The 22,103-nt window shown below is 44.5% G+C and overlaps 1 protein-coding gene across 4 annotated transcripts in view; it reads right to left on the bottom strand.

Moving 5' to 3' along the window:
* sema3fb (sema domain, immunoglobulin domain (Ig), short basic domain, secreted, (semaphorin) 3Fb) overlaps positions 1 to 22,103 on the bottom strand; it is a 74,973-nt gene that overhangs the window by 17,170 nt on the left and 35,700 nt on the right. For 2 of the 4 annotated variants that reach the window (XM_079510987.1, XM_079510986.1), the window contains exons 3-7: positions 8,983 to 9,143; positions 7,960 to 8,022; positions 6,151 to 6,270; positions 3,820 to 3,909; positions 1,571 to 1,664 (exon numbers count right to left, since the gene is read on the bottom strand). In XM_079510987.1, coding sequence (XP_079367113.1) covers positions 1,571 to 1,664; positions 3,820 to 3,909; positions 6,151 to 6,270; positions 7,960 to 8,022; positions 8,983 to 9,143 — 528 coding nt within the window. The remainder of the gene's footprint in view (positions 1 to 1,570; positions 1,665 to 3,819; positions 3,910 to 6,150; positions 6,271 to 7,959; positions 8,023 to 8,982; positions 9,144 to 22,103) is intronic. The other 2 variants (XM_079510989.1, XM_079510988.1) reach the window with 1 other exon arrangement.

Here is a 22,103-nt window from a genome sequence, read left to right as displayed (position 1 = left end):
ATTCCAGCACTCATCAATCATCAACATGTGTTTTAGACACAAGTCTGTGGAATACATTCAGTGACTAGACATCCTGTTGTAGGAAATATATAAAACAAAATATCAATGTCTTGAAAAATTAAGATATCTTTATTTATTTGTTTTTTATTTTAATTATTTTACAATGTAGCACACTTAAAAATGTACAGTGTAGCACACATGCACACCCACCCACACATAAACATGCACACTACACATAGATTCACATGCACAGCCTTGTTAAGCAGTAGGTAGCCTGGCTGTCTGCCCTCCAGTTGCTGTAAAGGCCTCATCTGTGAGCAGGTGTCACAGCATGTGGACTGTCAGCCAGGAGACAGACAACTCCATGGGGGGTTCAGAAGACAGTAGGAGTTTGGACAGGGGGGATACGACCAAACTTAGATGCAAATCCTGTTTGGTCAAGGCTTAATCCATGAATGATGTTCTTAGATGTGACAATATGGAGATTTGTATGTGAGACACGATAAAATGTGTGATGTGTAAAGTGCTAAAGGATGTGTAGTATCTGTGTGGTCTTTCAGTGTTGAAACAAGATACCCGCATTCACAGTTTGGAAAATGAGAGATTAAATCTTCCAAAAAAAAGGTAAAAAAACCTAAATGTAATCATTCTCCAAATGTTGGAAAATAAGAAATAGCTGATATACGAGCTCAAATTGTGCTGTGAACTTGTACAGTAGATATGATATTTTAGCACAGCAGTCCATGTTATCTCTGTCACTGCAATCATCAACAGTGTCCAATCGGTGATGCCCACGAGTGGATGAGAGGGACAGATTCCTCTTGGATGTGAGGATCGGCTCCATACAGGTCAGTTGGCACTGTGCTAATGTGGGAAAGTAGTGCTGGTGATTTACACCCACCATCTGACCCCACAGGAAGAGGATCACATTTCACTGGCGGCAACTGTGTCTGACTAACTGACCTTGAGCACTGCACTGAGGACACCCCATTTGTGAGAGTTGATGAGAGTCTGAGTCGACTGTATCAGCACCCAACTTGTTGCCTATTTATGGCATCTTTATTTTGAATGCAGTAGACTGATACTGTGCAGATATGGGAATATTATCTTATGATGATAACAAAGGGTGGTGAGTTGTTTGGTATGTTCTGGACGTCACAGGAGCTAAACTTATGAAATGTGATCCCACTATAGTCTATGACCACCTTCATTTTAACCCTAACAAGGAAAGATCCCGCATGATTTTATGACCAGGCTGCAAAGAACATTCCACTGCAATATATCCCGTGGGAAATACGTACAGAATGGGATAGACAGTTGGCTTGGTCTCTCTGGCAATAACATTTTTTTTGTTTTAAGTGTGCCAAAAATATGGCTATTAAATTGTGGTTAGGGGAGGTGGCCATATTAAGAAACAGCAGATACAAGACAATGAATCCACAAGGGATCATGCTGCAGGGTCCATTAGTGCTTAAAGTTGCTATGAGGAAGCAGGCTGGACCTCGCCACACTCTCTACACTGATCCCTGGCCCCACTTAAGTCATGTGACCAGACCCAAATGATACTCACTGATCAAAGCTGACACGCTGTTGAGCTTCGGGTCATAAGAACACTTTCCCTTCCCAGATTCCACTTTGCCCGGTTCCAAGTGGAAGATGTATTCCTGAAAATGGAAAGAATCATATAAGAAACGGCAATAAATCCAGAGCTCCTCGTCTTGTCATCGTGATTCCCCCAGCGTAGGGAAAATGAGGCAGCGCGCACGCTTGCCCTGCCTCCTGTGGGACCTATAAGGCCTGATGGAGGATGAAGTATTAGAATAATGAGCGTGCCTTCACACAGAAAAATACATGCAGGGCGAACCGGAGGATCTGTAATCCCTGTACATGCCACTCCGATGCAGAAAACAATGTGTCAAGGGTAGGGGGCGGGGGCGGCTGCTCGTCTTTGCATAACAAGCTGCATGCCAAATATCTCTCAGACTCTGGTGGTGCCTATGGATGTGAAAACGCACTGATGACACCTGTAATCCAGGGCAGTGAAAACAAGCCTCGGATGGAGGCTGGCTGGGGATGACTGATGCTCCCTGCTCGTGGCAAAATCTGCATGCATGCACTGGAAGGAGTCCGGCAGGTTCATTGACGATATGGATAAGTGGGAACAATCATTGGCATGTGTTGACTTGTCCAGTAGTATCATTGCGCAGATCAGTGCGTATCCAATCCCACTCATCTCACTCTCATTGGGTTTTGGGGTTAAAAAGTGTGAGAGAGAGGGAGAGAGACGCTATCCTCATCTGTCAACACCCACAGAAGAGAGAGAGGGAGGCCTTCTGCCAAACAATTCCCCATCAGATTGTCATGGCATGCACCCTTGTATGAATCTCCTCTCACCTTTGATTAAAAGAACTGTTCTATAATACGAAAGTGTTGGCAGCTGGCTCCTAGCCATGCCAAATGTTGACATGTATCAACATTCCAAAGGTCATAAACAATCAGATACCTCAAGGGGGTAAGACATTCTTCTGAACTTGTTTTAAACTCCCCTCACTTCCTTTAAGATTTAATCTTTTATTAGTGATGCATGATTCACTATATTCCTTATCAGATTGACACAATTGTCCATTAATATCTCTGCATATGTTTTGTGAAGGGGTTGCAGAACTCAAACACTGAATGTGTGGCTGCTCTTCTGCTTGGCTGCAAATGGGTGATGTTTGCTTTGAGCCAACAGGGCCTGCTGTGGGAGTTGGAGATGCAGTCTAGCCCTGCCACCCGTGTGTGGGAGAGGCCGGACCACATTCCTATACAGGGTGGAGCGGGCGGAGGGGTACGGGAGTGCAGGGTGCAACACATACTGTACTCCTGTCTTGATTCTGCACTGTATATGACATTCAGGATATGATTGTAAGAAGTGTGGGAAAAACGTAGCAGATTTTCAACCTAAATCCCATCGTTGCGAAGATCAATGATAATAGTATAGATGGCAAAATACCCTATGTCTTCTCTGCGTAATATGTCTATGCAAAAAGTTGACGCCGCGAAACAATGACGTCAATTGTGTCAGTTCACATCATCGGGTGTAGATTCCGTACGCTATATTATTGATCTCCAACGAACAAATCAGCAAAGTATTTCTTTAAGGTGAGATTCCAAAAAGCACTAAAGATTTCTAGCTTATATTAGGAATTTTTATAGGGGGTTTGTGCTACCAATCACAGGTGTGACACTTGTCAATGGCTCAGTTGATTACTAACTTTCCATGCAATGCCGAGTAAGTGACAACAATATTGTGAAGCACAAAACCAAGCAGGCTTTCACAAAAAGAACATACGGTAAGAGACAATGAGAGATGAAAGTGAAGAGGAAAGAAAAGGACCTGAACTAAAGGTGATGCAAGCTGACATTAATTATCACAACGACTGTCCAGGACGGACGCATGCTTGGTTGTAACCACAGGAACCCTAGGGTCCCTATTCTGGGGCAAACATTTGTCGAAAATAGCAGAGCTACAAGCTGAACTCGGTGCAGCAACGCATCGTGTTGTGAGCTTGTAGATTACTATTTTTGGCAAAAAGATTTGGTGTAGCGGGAAAGAAGGAGCGGACCTAGTATAGAGCCCCAGGGACTTGGTGGTCAATGGCGTATTTACAGTAGGTTGTGGTTAAACAGATGATGAATGTCAACGACAACGGCGATGGTGGTTCAAAAGACGATGATGTCAGACACAGACAGACGGTAGCATGCCGGTGCTCCTATAACGGAGGGCCACTAGCCTATAGGCAGGGGCTCCAGGGCAGACAGGGCCCCACGTCCCACCTTTAGTCCAAGTGTGTCGTGCACGGCGGTGTTTTCGGCTGCACGGCTAGCCCTCCCACCGGCCAGGGGCATCTGCAGGTGCATGGCAGTCTGGAACAGGAGACAGCAACACAGTCTGGACGTTACGCAACTGAGGGAGCAAAGCGCACATTGGGAGCAAGTCCGTCGGCGTCCACATTGGCTATGTGCGTTTTGCATGTTATCAATGCCATTTCCACGTTTGTGTGAGGAAATATACAGAGATGTAGGGACAGCATATCGGTCCATTCAACCACACGTTGCAGGAGCAACATTAGCTCTCTGTCCTGTGATTGAGTCAATATAATCACAGATTTTCTTACTTCATCCACTTATGAAGTTGTGTTCAACGCAGGTTCAGGAGTGGAGAACGTCCACTGCTCAACCTGATCACTCAGCTTCCCTATCTCCTTATCGAGTTCACCTGCGTCCTACAGTCTCACAGCCAATCACGTAACATTCCCCACAGCATAAATACACCTCTTATCTCATCCCTTACCTGTTTGATACTGCCTCACGCTTTCAAATCCCCCCCCCCCTCCTCCCCAACTAACCCCCTTCATCCTCAGCCTTGCCCCGCTAACACTTCTTTCTCTCTCCTCCTAGGAGCCCCGAGGGGGGCAGCGTCCGAGCCGAGGCGACCGATCGCTCCCGAGCAGAGCACGGCGGTCGCCATGCTCCCGAGACTACGCCCCCACCCTGAGTCTCGCCCTCCTCAGGCTCCTCATCAATACACCTACATCTCACTTGTGCAATAAACACCCCTAAACTTGAGCAGTGGTGTGGTGTCTTACTAGTGAACAAGATTTTATGGGAATTGTGTTCAAGGAAAGCAAATACACCCAAGGGACGCCTTGACTACGGTGGCAACCAATCCAAATGACATCAAGGCTGATGTCTTCAATTAATATGAACAAAGCAAGCTACTGATGTATGTCTGGACTATACAGTATGTGCTTTATATCTGTGTGGGTGTGGAAATATCCTTTCACGTCTGTTCTCTCACACTTATCTTACTTAAGCAGGCTTGTGGGACAAGTCAGACCTGTCTGTTCAATGCATATGACAGAGACAATAACAGCCCTTTCATTAATAGAGAGTTGGAACATTCCACCTGTACCCAATTATTACCCAACATCATGTTACTAGAGATGCTGGCTGGCAGGTGGCCTAGGTTGCCTGGATGGATGGATGGATGGATGGATGGATGGATGGATGGATGGATGGATGGATGGATGGATGGGTGGTTGGATGGATGGATGGATGGATGGGTGGTTGGGTGGGTGGTTGGATGGATGGATGGATGGATGGATGGATGGATGGATGGGTGGGTGGGTGGAAGGATGGATGGATGGGTGGGTGGGTGGGTGGATGGATGGATGGATGGATGGATGGATGGATGGATGGATGGATGGATGGATGGATGGATGAATGAATGGATGGATGGATGGATGGATGGATGGAGCCCTTCATTAGTAAATGGTTTATATAAAAACCATATGAAACAACAAAGTGGCACAAGGCACGCCAGCTATTGTAGGTTGTCCATGCTGCACCACATTCTCGCGGGAACGCTTTTGTGGGAAATTAACTTTGTATTTATCCCCCGTTTTTAAAAAGTCCCATGATCATCATTAGTGAATAAGTGTGGTATTTAAAGATGAGGGGCTTGCTGTGCGGGGACGGAAAGGAGTGCTAAAAAGTGTGTGAGGGGGGCATGCATGGGGAGGTGGTGATGCCTGGCGCGGTGAAGGAAACTCAAGAGGTCCTGTTAAAGAGTGAGACTAAACAGAGTAGTGTAACTGTGCACTGGGGACGACAGCTGTGTGCCGGTTAAGCTCTGCTGGCTGCCTGGGGCGAGTAGAGGAGGAGGCTGGAGACGTAGGATCATGAACATACTTAATGATAGAGGGAAATCATTGTGAAATTAACCTGCTGTAAGGTGACTTGGTTGATGGGGTGTCAGAAAAAGGGAGAAAGTCAGTGAAGGTAGATTTATAATTAGTTGCGTGCTGGTGTTGAGCACGGGAAATAGATCTATAACAGACCTACAAGCTATCAACGTGTCATGCTGCGATGCATTGTGGGCTTGTGGATCTGCTGCTTTCACACGCAACCAAGTATAAATCAGGCCTCAGTGAGAGTGAAGCGAACGAAAGAGGAGAGTAGGAAAGAGAGTCACATCCAAATTAAATGATAATGTGTATGAAGTAAATATTATTAACTAATGCAACATCGTACAGTGTGTGTGATGTGACATGAAGGTCACATGACATGACGGTTAAAGACCTTGCATCAGTATTGGATGCTAACCTGAGATTTGCGTCCACGGTTCACATAGGTACAGATGGGGTTGTAAGCTCCTGTCCCACAGACGTACAGATGAGTCCTGTTCCATGGCTCAATAAGACGGATGAAGTTGCCACACTCCCCCTTGGAGAGGCAAAGCCACAGATTAAACCACAAGCCAACATACAAATACATACATTCATGAAACGAACGGCAAACACAATTTACAATTTTGGGCCTCTTATGCAGAGGGACTTGCAAAGTTCAAAGTAACTAAGTACATTTACATTGACACAGGTATTTGTACTTTACATGAGTATTTCTGATTTCCAGTACTTTTACTTCTACTCCACTACATCGCAGAGGCAAATATTGTACTTTTACTCTAGGTCTACTACAATTATTTGAAAACTTTTGTTACTAGTTACTTTGTAGATTTTTATTCTTATTACAAAACATACAGTAACTACTTCAGCCCTATACATCTTGGCCATTTGAAAAGCATTGTGAGCTTGTAGATCTGCTATTTTCAAAAGGTTTAAATACATTTGCATAACGAGTACTTTTACATTTGGTACTTTAAAGCTGCTATACGCAATAATATGTCAAAATGTTAATTTCCTTTTTAGTTTTAGTTTTTTTGGAATTCAGACAGCCAGCAATGGGTAAAACGCTCCCAAAAAAATGTAGTCTCTGTGACACATCTAGGGGCCACAATCTGCATTCAAAGATTTTCCTAGAAGCTTTGTCATTGGTTGATTTGCCTGTCTACTTCCTGATTGGTTAGTCATTTCGACCAGGTTTTTTCAACCAATGACAAAGCTTCTAGGAAAATCTTTGAATGCAGTCTGTGGCCCCTATGTGTCACAGAGACAAAAAAAATTGGGGAGCGCTTTACTCATTGCTGGCTGTAAATAAAAAATCACACCCGTGTGAACTGAGTGGTGCAACTACACATTTAAGGTGACGTCACATACTGACCATAGCAACCATGCTCGTTTTTTTGGTTGCTAACCATAGCAACCATGCTCGTTTTTTTGGTACGAACAAACACGGGTACAAAGCCAGTTGTTGGAGTGGTTTGCACCACTCAAAAACAAAGTCATTAAAATTTTGACATATTATTGCTGATAGCTTTAAGGACATTTTGAATTCCAGACTTTTACTTGTAACGGAGTATTTCTAGATTGCACTATTGATACTTTTACTAGAGTAATTTTTACACCACTGCATTAATTGTTTAGTGTGAATTATGAAAGCTTGAGTAGACCAGTAGTCAGTAGACCAACAATACGTACTGTGCATCAATATATTCAGAGTCAGACTAAACTGTCTGCCAGTGGTCGTACAGTCCCTGAGCTGGCAGAGAGGAGCTGGGTGAAATGATTGGGCTTCTCTCATTCCAGTCCTCCTGGCTAGACAGGAGGGAACCAGCTTTTTACTGGGCCAAGACACAGTCCCGCAGGTGAGCACTATTTCAATGGGCGTCTTAAACTGAAAACTCTCCAATGATCATGAGGGGGTTTTTTCATGGTGACCTATGTTTTTGGAACGTTGTGAAGATTTACAGACTGTGCATATTTGAAGTTTCTGTTGCTGGTTTTCCACAGGGTATATTCAAATCCATTGGACTGAATCGTAAATTCGGGTGTGCAGTTTTGTCAACAGATGAATATTTGGTAAAAAAAAAATACTGTATCTATAAGCTGCGATGAAATTGTGAGCTTTTAGATCTGCTATTATGTTTAGAGGGGGAAAAAGTAGAGGGGCTAATATAGAGCCATGGAGGACACTGGTAAAGACGTCACAGATTCTTCATGCAGATGTACTTACATTTGTATCCTTTCCACTTTGAATGCAATCCATCCTTCTCTGGTGGGACACCGGCCAGTGAAGCTGTAAGCAGGAAACACAAAGATCATTTGATGGTCATCCTCCAAATGTCACACTACACATTCTACAACACTGCATACATGTATTGAGATTTTTGGAGGGACTCAAACTACCACAGGGATATTTAACCAAGGCTATAGTGTACCATTAGTCCTGTGGGGTTATTGACCCCCCCATCACCCTGACCGAGATGCTCTCCAACACTTACTGGAGGTGAGATAGCTAAGATGGCTGCAGCTGGGGGCCACAGAATGATAAATAGATACTAGAGATGCCCCGATACTGTATCGGTATCGGAAAAGTATCGGTATCGGCGGATATGTCTAACCACCGATCCGACACAGGGGCTATGGCAGGTAAATTAAATGTTGGGGCATGTGGAGTTGGCTTTCGAGTTGCCCAAACTGCAAGTGCACATATGAGTCTGCTATAAACACAACAGGAGATATATAGCTAGATGGCTATAAACACAACACGAGATCACAACACTGTTATCGGTATTCGGTATCGGCGATTCGGCTAACACAGAAATTGTGGTATCAGGATCGGATCGGGAATGAAAAAAGTGTATCGGGACTTCCCTAATAAATAGAGCCTGACTGATGGCTGATGTTTGGGTCCGATGCCGATCCCGAGTCTTAGCCCTGATTACCAATGTTTTACCCATATTTTGTCATAAAGTACAAAATCAATTCTATTCAATTAGAAAAACATTGATTTGATTAAACCTTCACAAAAATAGAAAGCTCACAGTGCATCACATTCTGCTGTGTGAGCTTCAAGTTCTGAAGACATACATATGAAAATGTTTGCCAAAATAGGGGCACCAGGTTGAAGGTGGCTGCCTAATTGCTCATACTGATGTCATAAAAAAAATGTTCTGGCTCTACTCCCCCAAAATAACAGCCTGTTAAGGGAACTGGGGAGATTGTAGCAGAGCTGAGGTATGGAGGTATGTCTTACAATGAGTGGGTCCTTGTTGATGTCATGGAGATCCAGGGAGAGGATGTAGTCCTTGCTGCCCACATACATACGATCGTGATCCTCATCCATGCGGAGAATTCGGTAGTCGGTCGTGTTGAGAAGATAAGCAAAGTGGTGGGCAGTTCCAGTAGACCTCAGTTCTGCAGAAACACAGACACAGAAATGTATCCATTAATGACAGCTGCAACACACACGCACGCAACACGCACGTAACACGCACACACGCACACACACAGGCACGTGCACACGCATGTGCATGCACACACGCACACATCCACAGTTACACACGTCCGTGCTCAACTGACACATTCCACATGCCACTCTTGCATACCCAAGTTATCTGATGGTTTTCCACCAACACTGTTGTAACATAATCCCAAAGATCGGAGACAAGTGCTACTGAATGTCTGTCTAGCTGTTTCGATGGCTCAATACTGCCTGCTGTGAGAGGAAGAGGTCTTCTAGGGGGAATGGTTGATTTGAGAGAGATATATATATATATATATATATATATATATATATATATATATATATACACATACATACACACACACACACACACACACACACACACACACACACACACACACACACACACACACACACACACACACACACACACACACACACACACACACACGCATCACAGTGAAGTATCAGCCATGATCTGAGGGTCAAGGGGTGTGCTTCTGTAGCAACACAATGCAGTCGACGAGTGCCACCATGTCAGGAGTAACCCTATCTTCCTATAGTTCTGTGCTGGAGTGCTTGTTTGATGTGTTTTCCCTTGGTTCAGTGACAGCATACATACAGGCAGGGCCGTGCAGTTTAAGAGGCTCCACACCACACCATAGACAAACATACTCCTCCACAGCCTATACAGCATATAATAGGTGAAAGGATTTACCGGGTGGCACTCATATAATGTTGAGGCAAATATTGAGGTTTTCTTTTCACCCAGCCGGCTGGAAAGCCCCGTTTTACTATTTACCTTAGTTCTGCAAACCAGCAGACCGCAAACATTTTTTTTAAAGCAAAAAAAATCACACATCCAGGATACCACGACTACTTATGTGTTGTTTTAGTGGCTAATATGTGGGTGAGGGAAACCCAAAGATAAACTGTGAAAACACGAAGCAGAGTTTGAGTATTTACACATTTTTATATGAGCGCATGCGCCGCATGGGTGTAGAGTATGATTACAGGAAGCAGGAAGAAACGCGTAGTAATACCACCAATGTGGAACGTCAGAGTTTCAAAGCATAACCCAGTGTCCAAGTGTCTAAAAATAAAAACCATTTCGGGTCCATAAAATGTTGCAGGTACTGTAGATGATTAAGCACTCTTTGCAGGACCTGTTTTCTAAATGTGTGGCTCAGCCCCAGCAATGTGGCATGCCTTGGGAAAACCCTCAGCTGATACGCATGCTATGCTCATTGCAGAAGGTTTAAAGGTAGCTTACTAAAGGATACATTCCGGTGCAGCTGCCTGGGCGCTTGCGGGGAAGTGGTCTGGATGCCAAGGCAGTGCCATCCACATGTCCGCCACCAACAGCTCTTAAAATAAACACCATCTACAGACCATTCTAAACGAACTCCCCAAGGAATCTGATATCACCACTCTTTCATGCCAGGTCTAAATTTAACAGGGGGTTACGTCAATAACCAATGATTAATAGCATTAGCTATATTTATACAGTTTGATCTAATAATGGGGCCTGCCAGGGGAATGTTTATAGGTCAGAGGAGTGATTGACAGCTGTCAGGCCCTGTACAGGTTCTGACACATGTGGTCCATCGCTGTGATTATTTGTGTTGGAGACTTAAGTTGAATGATGAGTCCCTAACCACTCTGACCCTCTGATGTGTTTATGTGTGTGTGTGTGTGTGTGTGTGTGTGTGTGTGTGTGTGTGTGTGTGTGTGTGTGTGTGTGTGTGTGTGTGTGTGTGTGTGTGCATGTGTTTCTGTGTGTGTGTTTCTGTGTTTCAGTGCGTGTGTGCGTGAGTGTGTGCGTGCGTGCGTGTATGTGTACGTGCGTTTCACAACACCACGCACACAGTAAAATCCTTCAGATCCCTTTTTATATTCTCAGAGTTAAATGAATACTGACAATGTTACTTTAGAGAATCCATGTGTGTTTGCAGAGTATTACACACTAGATAGAAATGGCGCACTTGCACATATTTCACACACATGTCTCATACACTTGCCACTCCCAGTCCCCAGTACCCCCCCCTCTCTCTCTCACACACACACAAACACACACACACACACACACACACACACACACACACACACACACACACACACACACACACACACACACACACACACACACACACACACACACACACACACACACACACACACACACACACACACACACACACACACATTCCTAGGGCCAAATTGAAGCCCTTTTTGAGGCAGGTTGTCAGCGAGTCCTCGCTGTGTGTTTGTTGTCGGAGAGTAGCTGGATGGGACCATCTGTCAGCTGAGGGAGCATTGTGAACACTGCATAGCAACAACATACCATATAGAGCGCTCTACATCCCGCAACTAAAACATCCAACCTAAATAAAACCTAATCCAACCCTGTAATGCAGCGGTTCCAGGGGGTCCCCAGTTAAATTATAGTTTGGAACCAAATCAGAACTGCAGCATCACTCCCAATCTTCCGCCGTAGTCTGAAAACCCACCTTTTCAGACTCCATCATGGCCCATAGCACTTATCCTACCCCCTTAGATAGCACTTTTTAGACTTAGATAGCATTTGAAACAGACTTATAGCATGTCATGTAGACAGCACAATAATTACATTGTATGTAGTCATAGCACTTAATAGTACATATGTATTAGCATAGTATAGTATAGTTTATATGTATAGTGTATAGTGTATAGTTTATATGTATAGTGTCATTATACAGATATGTTCTAGTTACGTTCTTAGCTTACGCATGTTTCATGATAAATGCATTTTATATATGTGATGTATTCCCATGCTTTTGTTCTTGCCTAATGTAAGTCGCTCTGGATTAAGAGCTAAATGCTTAAATTGTAAATTGTAAATGGACCCTTATAGGTCTGTAACTCTGAGAGTGTACCAAATGGACCCTAATGGGTCCATTTGGTTCCATTTTGTACACTCTCGGAGTAAAATTAACATTGATTTTACAATATAAATTGGGGTCCCAGAGATAGAAATATGCCATTAAATGGGGGTCCATAAACTATTGCATGTCAAACTGGGGGTCTTTGAAATTTTACGGGTTGGGAATCACTGCTAGAGCCGTAAAAATCTTCTCTCATGGGGGTCCCTGGCATATCTTTTCAAAAGCGGGCTAATTAGTGTCAATTTGGGGGTCCTTGACATGAAAAAGTTTGGGAACCACTGCTGCAATGATCTGATAATGTAGAGACAATGTACGCTCCCCAAATCTACCATAACCAAAATGTAAAGAAAATTCTGTACAGTATGTGAGGCATCGTGCATCCTAATGGTTTTATCAGTCTCTGTATTAGGGTTCGGCAATTAACAAAAAGAAGCAAACATTGAAACAGTAGAACCTCTAACTTAGATCTTCTATAATAATAATCGAGAAGCAGTTTTTTGCCCCACTTCCTGCAACAAATGGACGTGAAAAATGTGTAATTGTATTATATTTCGTTGTACAATGGTGGCGTGCACAAATAGCGAGCCTGCAACATTTACAGTACAGATCTTACCATAACTATGCGGGCAGTGTAAAAAATACGTTCATTCAGTAATCGAAGTTGAGGCAAAAGTTCGAAATAATCGTCATATCACCCTGCCCTACTCTGTATTATACAACTCTGTTGTGTGATAAACTGGACCAAAGGCAATGCAATTCAAACATGCATCCTCTGTTTGTTGTAATTATGTTATAAATTAATCAAAGCCCAGCAGACTGGGCTGAAATCTCCTTATACTGTATCTTTAAAACAGTCTGTGATGCCAATTGTTTCTCTTCCAGTCATTAGGGGGGGACTCTCTTCAGCAGTTAAACACAGAGCTCATTGTCAAACCTAAAAACCACAAGGATGTTTTATACCACAGCAATGAAACTTCCTAATGTCTCAACAGGGGTAAACATACACAAAAAAAATCACACAGAGAGAAAACTGGACGCAAAATCATGTGAGCACGCCAGCTACTCCACATTATCCTTTGCTTTCTCTCCCTCCTTGTGTTTCCTCCCATAATGTGTCTCCAGGCAGACACAGGGGAGTGTGCCTCTATGAAATGTCTATCCAGGACTTATAATGACAGCAGGCTGAGCGCTGCTGCTGGCTGCTGCAGTGCTCTGGAGGTCAGGCCACCTGTGGAAACAAGCCCAGCAGGTCCCTGGCCTGAGACTGGGCCTCGGCAAACACCCAGTCACAACCCGCTAGGAAAGACATGCAGGGGAGGGGGGGTTATGCTGCCTCGTGCATGATCAAGATTAATGGCCAACTGTGTGTTTGACATCGTCTGCTCTCGCGTGGTCTCTACATTCAAAAGACGAGCCTCCTCCTTTTCTGGGTTTTACTTGACGGATAGATTTATGGATGCTGTGTTCATTCTAGTTATTTGACGGTAAACAGTCAACAGTCACTAATATGCACCCATGTAACGCAAGGCGATTACAAGTTTGAGCAGGAAAGGAACTCAGGCTGAACTCTTCTCATCTTCTCTGCAACCACATTACTACGTGACAGCGTTTTCTGCATACGCAGGCTTAGTCTGCAGAATCAGAGGGCCGGCGCAATGCACAAGCACGTCTATTAGAGCCAGATCAAGTCTTAAAGTAGCCCATTACTGTGTGTTGGGTTTAGGCTCATTCTGGGGGGTCCGTGAGCACACAGAAGGGGGCTTTGTTTAAGGACTGCATCACTTCCCGCCATGAAATGGCAATGGCTCTATTAGAGGTGAAAGTAAGCTGGTTAGGGAATATGATCCTTCACTCAATGCAACTCTCTCTACTCTTTCACGTACCTTCTTACACGTGCACGTCCACAGTTAGTCACACACGTCCACACACACACACACACACACACACACACACACACACACACACACACACACACACACACACACACACACACACACACACACACACACACACACACACACACACACACACACACAAGAAGAGGTTAGTCTCCTGTTCGCTTACTTTCTTGCTCGCATGCTCGTGCAAAAGCACACACACACACACACACACACACACACACACACACACACACACACACACACACACACATACACACACACACACACACACACACACACACTTGAGTGCGCACACTCCCGTGCAAACACATACTTGAGTAGCATACAGAAAGGAAGCCGATCACACAGTAGGTGAAGCTCAGAGTTCTCCGGTGAGTGGCGATCCTGTCCACTGTCTTCAGTCTATTGAACATGGACAATCCCCTGCTCTTTCCCATGCAACTCAAGGTGCTGCTGGTTAACACAGCTTACCGCCAGTTCCCACAACTCAACACTGTCAGTGTGCCCTGGCATAACAGGGTTGATTGATATATAGATTATTATTATTATTATTTTGTATTGTGTATTTTGTATAATTTTTACAAGCATATGCACAAAATAAATTATTGCACATTTTGGTCAAAAGGACAGAAAAAGGCCTGAAGGTCGTCTTATTTTGTGACATGCAAGACAAGGCCCAAGTCTTAATGCCATCATTTGGCACACAGGGTTGTATATTCAAGGTCATACAAAATCTAAAGTACATTATTTGTAGAGCTTTGTATCGGTAGGTTGTTTTAACGGTTTTCATTAATTCAACGCCAGTAAAAAGCTGAAATAATTTGCGATAACATGGCATGAGTCTTTGTGTCTTTTGTCTTTTGTTTCACATCATGTGCTTTTTCATTGATATCCTTGGGGTTGGGTTGCCGAAAACCAAGCAGTTGTGCTGAAAATTAGAAATAAATATGTTATTCTTTATCACAGCCTTTACTTGCCCATGGGAGACGGGAGAGATGAAAGGACCGAGAGGGTGATAAGTCGTAGTGTCATGGTGCGCAACTGCTGCTTAAGCAACTCATTGACTATGATCGGCTGTCAAACACTGTTGTTGTGGATGGTGTGGATGGATTTATGGCTCAGGAGATGCTGCAGTTTATCCAGGAGCAAAATAACCAAACCACAGAGTGGAAAACAGCAGCCTTCAACCGTTCAGAGAATGGCTGTGTACCCCAAGGGTGAGACAAAAGTTGATCAAAGTGATTAAAGTGTTGATCAAATGATATTTTGTTATTTTCACATTGTATTTGTGACTGAATAAAGCTATGGATACTTATTGCACATCGCCTTAGCTGCTCTCGTTATACAACCTCAGGCAACGACATGTATCACATACGGTATCCCATAACAACATAACCATAAAATTATTCAAAATTATTACAAAAAATAGCCGATCTACAAGCTCATGAGTCGCATCACGATGAGCTTGTAGGTCTGCAATAAATGATTTTTTTTCTCCCTATATGACAAGAATATGGAACAGCAGGGTTAAAGTGGTTTAAATGGAAACAAACTCCAACAAAACTGCTCAAGTGGTGCTGCTCAGAGGCAGAGGCAGAGGTAATACTAACTGCACTAGGAGACTTTCAGGTGTGTGTGTGTGTGTGTGTGTGTGCGTGCGTGCGTGCGTGCGTGCGTGCGTGCGTGCGTGCGTGCGTGCGTGCGTGCGTGCGTGCGCGCACACGTGTAACTATCACTCCCTTTGCAACCCCTGATGTGATGAATAAGAATGTATTACTCTTAGCCAACATGCCTGGTTAAATAAAGGTTGAATGTTAACAAAAGATAAAGGGAAAAAGGCAGCAATCACAGAGGAGAGACATGCCTCGCTGTCAGAATGGGCCCTCCTCCTCCTCCTCCTTGGAGAATAGTTGGCTGCTTACTCTGATCTCCAGGGCTGCAGGTCTGCATGTTATAGCATATCTCTCCATCTCCAATTAATAGCCCACAGGCCCAGTTTACTTTGGAAATATGTTTGGACAGGAACATGCTGAGTTAACTGGTGTACAGCACAACTCAAAAGAGCTCATCTCCATCGATGATGAGACACATATATAGGCTAATGTGAATGTGAAATAAATTCCCACCGTGCAGTCAAATGAGGGAAATAGGAGAGCGAATTTGCGTATCATATTCAAGCTAATGCACCCTCCTCTGTGGCATGCTTCGGAAACATAAGAGCTTCCTCTCATTAAGGCAAGATTACTGCATCTAGTATGACTTAAGAGTGCACAGTTCACCCCATGCTAAACTTTCCTGGCAAGTCTACAAGTCACATAAGGCAAATGATTGGATCATGGAAAACTCGAGTCTGTACAGTATGTTTAAGCATAACACGCAGCGAGAGAAACAGGGAGAAGAAATAATACATGTAAAAAACACGCACACACGCACGCACGCGCGCACACACACACACACACACACACACACACACACACACACACACACACACACACACACACACACACACACACACATACACACACACACACACACACTCACACATTAGCTACATGCGACTGATCAGGGAACTCTACCGCGTTACATATTTCTCTGGTTTCAGACGGGGTAAATTAAAAGTGCAGGTCCCTGCCAACGATGAAGCAGAGCATGTTAGAGCTTGAAGCATGCCCTGGCCTCTGTTGAAAGTAGGCCTACTGGGGGTAAGAAAGAAGGGGAATGGGGGTAGAAAGAAATAATAAAACACAGAGAGTGAAAGATGAATTGAATGGATTTTGGGGTCTGTGGCTTTGACACTAAATAGAGAAAGAGCTATTCATGTGGACTCCCAGCCACCTGGACAATCCGGGGTTCTGCGGTTTTCCTCCATGCAACTGGCAACTGTAACCATTGCGTCAGTACATCCTTCTATTCAGGGATGACAGCCTCATCAGAGCGGAACAACAGTGATTTGAGGGCTGGAATGCTCACACGGGCCGCAGACGTTTTGATCCAAACGACGCCGACACATTTATCAATGGACAAACAAGGTGGTTATTAGGGACTGATTAAATAATTTATGGACGTGTAATAAAAGGTGTAGAGGAACATCCTGTTGGCTTGAGGTTGAATGATGCTGTTCCCTAAGCAGTGCCCTGAGGCAGATTATTCCAGCCTATGTGTGAGGGACGTGTGTGAGTTCACACACCAGAGTGGCAGAAGTGATAATTACGGTGTTTGGGGGTGGGGTGGGGGGCATCAAAGCCACGACTGTGCTTGTCAGGGATCAGGGCCAAATAGTTTGAATGCTGTCACTGAAGCACAGGAATGCTTCAGAAAATAAAATCGTATTACTTATGCCCAGTTTCCAATGCTGGCCTATTTAACATAGGATTCATTGCAAATGGACCACTAGGGGGCGAGCCCAACTCGTTTGCGATGGTTTTTGAAAACCTTATGCCCATACCTAACACCATGCCAAAAATCTAAAACTTGGCATGGCAACAAAAATCTAAAACCAAGTGCATAATTGTACATTTTCTATGTATTAAATCCCAGTTTATAGGCATGTTAAGCTCACGGCAGCCATCGTGGACGCCATCTTGAAAATTATGCCTTTCCAGAAGTTATTTTCACCCAAATTTTTAATATGTTATTTAGCATACCCAATACCAATATTATAATCCATTGGAAAATCTCTTTTATCAATTGTTTTGGTTTTTAACCATATACTTTAATATTAGATTCATTGCAAACAGATACGCCCTGTTCTGGAACCCACAAGGGAGAAGGAAAAGGGGCAGACCAAGAAACACCTGGCGGCGTGACCTAGATGTAGATTTGAAGAGATCTGGCCATACATGGGGACAGCTGGAGAAAATGGCCCAGGACCGGGATGCCTGGAGAGCTCTTGTTCGTGGCCTATGCCCAAGGTTGGGCGATAGGCGTAAGTAAGTAAGTAAGCAAACAGACCACTAGGGGGCGAGCCCAACTCGTTTGCGATGGTTTTTGAAAACCTTATAACCATACCTAACACCATACCAAAAATCAAAAACTTGTCACCAAGTGCACGAGCTTGTTGATTTTGGACGAATTGGGACCCAGCTAACCGGTTTACGAGATTTGTCTGACATTAGGGGAAGACACAGATTCTCTCGTTAATTTGTCTAATTTTCTTAGCGCTCGTAATATTTAGGAAGTGCCTGCTGCATGACTGTGCACTGACCCATTTGTTGTCCTGGGCACAACCCAGGTTGGGTGGCAGGGTTTACAAAGAGTGTGGTGATGAACTTGGGAACTGGGCTGAGTCTGAACACAAAGACAGCTGCTATCTGCTGTGTGATCAGACACACTAAGTCACTGTCATTCAGTCCAAGCAGTTACATGGCTATCAAATGCTGCTCCAGGAGATTTACTTTCACTCTGCTATTGTAAACACGGCCACAGTTTGCAGAGAAATATGAGAAAATGGTTTTGTTTTTTGCATTCATGCTTATCAGAGTTTGGAGTTTGGACTGATGTTATCATTCAGTGAGTTTCCAACTACTCAAGAAATCTCATGAAATCTTTTAGGTTTTACTAACGTTTGAAGCTTGTGTTTGACTATTGGCATGATGTGTTGTATTTAACTGTTAGGTGTAAATTAATTTGCACCTCACTGCCAAGTGTCCCAACAAAGCCATAAAAAATGCACGCACAACGCCATTAAACACACACCACAAAGTTTTAAGAATACAATATCCGTACAAAGTTGATGCATCTACAAGATCAAGAGAGTTGGCACATATCCAGATGCCTGCATCTGATTATGTTTGTTGTTCTGCATACTCTGCACAACTTTCTCACGGGCATGATCAGGAATGATCACAGAGCACCAAGACAGGTGAAGTTTGGAGATGACGGCATCTTTTCAAGCATTTGGAACAAACCATGTCCATGACCATGTCTACACGCATTATTTTGCTGACATGGTGGTGGCCCTATATTTCCTTGGGTAGTTGAAATATACCAAACTGATGGTTGGCTGAAAACAGAGCTAGAGTTAGTCTGCTTAAGTTGGTGTGAGCATATTCTCAGCTTTAGTTGAAGTCACGGAAGAGGTCGGGAGACGGATTCAAAACACAAATTCCAACTACTCATTAACTCTCATGAAATCTTGGCTTGGCTGTCGCCTGTAGTCAGTCAGTTTGAGCCAATCAATCAGCAAAACGTTGAGCAGGAGAAGGGGTGTGAGGCGGGGTGTGAGGCGGGGTGTGAGGCGGCTGTATTTTACACAGAGAAGTTGTGCAAAAGATTAGGGCGCTACAGTATGTCTGACAATTTGATTGATAATAGTTTTCTTCTAGAAGGCATCACTGGCGAATGGCGACCCTTGCCGCTGTAACCCTCGCCCATGATTGCCTGCCAATGGTCGACCAGGTCTATTTTGACTGGCAGAAGAGTCACTTGTAATCAGCAACTCTCTGGGTTCACAGAGCCACGTTTGATGGACCTCCAACAGCTTCCTTCAACACATTCTCTCTTCATGTCAAACATTAGCAGGAGTTGTTTGGGTTTGCATTGGGCTTCACGCTTCAAAGCCAGTGGAGAGGTCTGACACAGCCGTTGAAGAATGCCACTGTGATTGCTGCAGATCAGGTATATACTCAGCTAGCTATGCAGATAAATGACAAGGAACAATAACAGCACGAGAGGAGAGCAGCTGCTCAGCCTGGCTTAAGTCCTCTCTTTTTAGGAATAGAGGATAATGGAGGGGGGTCAGAGAGGCTCTATACCACTGAGTCACACATCAGATAGGACATGTCATTCACCGCACGGCAAAGACTGGAAGGATAGGAAAATGCGATGTGTACCTCGTGTTAATGCCAGAGAGAGATCCTGGCGTGCATAACATCAGTAATCTCTTATGATACTTTGCCTGCGACCTGCTGGTCAAGCTTCACTGCATCCTCTGAATGCATGTCTAGGCATGGAGATGGCCTCTGTGCATTGCAGGTGTGTGTGTGTGTGTGTGTGTGTGTGTGTGTGTGTGTGTGTGTGTGTGTGTGTGTGTGTGTGTGTGTGTGTGTGTGTGTGTGTGTGTGTGTGTGTGTGTGTGTGTGTGTGTGTGTGTGCGTGCGTGCGTGCGTGCGTGCGTGCGTGCGTGCGTGCGTGCGCGCGCGTGAGCATGTGCCAGCATTCCTCTGTGTTACTTTATGCTCAGTCAGAGGGCATCTCTACACATCCATGTATTTTCTTCCCTTACACACTAGGCCAACGCACTAATAGTCACAGATTTTTACTGTTGGGAAGCATGTGAAAAGCAAGGCCATGATCATCAGCCATAATGATGAGCTGGGATGCCTCTCTGTTTACCAACACTGCCAGTGCCACCTCATTACTACCAAACACGAGCGCCCTCGACCCCTCAGCCAGGCGGTATAGGGGGGGGGGGTTCACCCACACTATAATTAGGACCCTCTCTAGTGCCCTGTCCCTTCAGCCTGCTTCTCCACCCCTTGCTAATGGCACCAATTTGTATTCACTGTCAGCTCCGATGGGCTCTCATGCGGAGAGATGGCCTTATCGCGGAGCCTCTGGCTCCCATCACCTAAAACCCTCTCCTGTTGCCTGCTAAGCCAGACAAGCTGATAGACGGGGGAAGGGTTGGTCGATGTGACTGGAGGCTGCATGGGGGAGGACTGTGTGGGGGAGGCCTACATTTCGTCTCCATCTGTATCTAAATTCTTGTCACAGCAGACAGATGTTACGGCTACGCCAACAGTGCTATCAGGTAATGAACAACATGGGGACATTATCTCTGTGTTGTGTAGCGGGCTGTCTCAATTCCAGGTTATTATTTGGATATCAACCAGTGAGGCGCCGGATGGGTTTTAGTTGATAAAATGCAGTCGCTGCAGCAGGAAAGACGGAAGCAGATTGCAGTTGCACTCTCTGTGAACATCTCTTTCACCTCGAAAACCTATAACACTAGGCTGAATATGAGGTGAAAGCAGGGAGAGAACTAGTAACACTAGGCTGAATATGAGGTGAAAGCAGGGGAGAGAACTAGTAACACTAGGCTGAATATGAGGTGAAAGCAGGGAGAGAACTAGTAACACTAGGCTGAATATGAGGTGAAAGCAGGGAGAGAACTAGTAACACTAGGCTGAATATGAGGTGAAAGCAGGGAGAGAACCTATAACACTAGGCTGAATATGACGTGAAAGCAGGGAGAGAACTAGTAACACTAGGCTGAATATGAGGTGAAAGCAGGGAGAGAACTAGTAACACTAGGCTGAATATGAGGTGAAAGCAGGGAGAGAACTAGTAACACTAGGCTGAATATGAGGTGAAAGCAGGAGAGAGAACTAGTAACACTAGGCTGAATATGAGGTGAAAGCAGGGAGAGAACTAGTAACACTAGGCTGAATATGAGGTGAAAGCAGGGAGAGAACTAGTAACACTAGGCTGAATATGAGGTGAAAGCAGGGAGAGAACCTATAACACTAGGCTGAATATGAGGTGAAAGCAGGGAGAGAACTAGTAACACTAGGCTGAATATGAGGTGAAAGCAGGGAGAGAACCTATAACACTAGGCTGAATATGAGGTGAAAGCAGGGAGAGAACCTATAACACTAGGCTGAATATGACGTGAAAGCAGGGAGAGAACTAGTAACACTAGGCTGAATATGACGTGAAAGCAGGGAGAGAACTAGTAACACTAGGCTGAATATGAGGTGAAAGCAGGGAGAGAACTAGTAACACTAGGCTGAATATGACGTGAAAGCAGGGAGAGAACTAGTAACACTAGGCTGAATATGAGGTGAAAGCAGGGAGAGAACTAGTAACACTAGGCTGAATATGAGGTGAAAGCAGGGAGAGAACTAGTAGGGAACAAGATCCTCCCAGGAGAGACTTGATCTAATCACACACATCTGCACAAACACCACTCTGTTTTAGTGGAGGTGTGTTTTATTAACAATCTACAGCTATGTGGGCCATTTTCCCATCCCATCCATCCCCTGTGTCTACTGTGCAACCCAGCTGTACGTTTCTGTGTGTGTGTGTGTGTGTGTGTGTGTGTGTGTGTGTGTGTGTGTGTGTGTGTGTGTGTGTGTGTGTGTGT

This window comes from Electrona antarctica, assembly GCF_951216825.1.
Source record: "Electrona antarctica genome assembly, chromosome: 9".
Classification (NCBI taxonomy): domain Eukaryota; kingdom Metazoa; phylum Chordata; class Actinopteri; order Myctophiformes; family Myctophidae; genus Electrona; species Electrona antarctica.
This window is presented reverse-complemented; position numbering and strand designations above follow the sequence as displayed.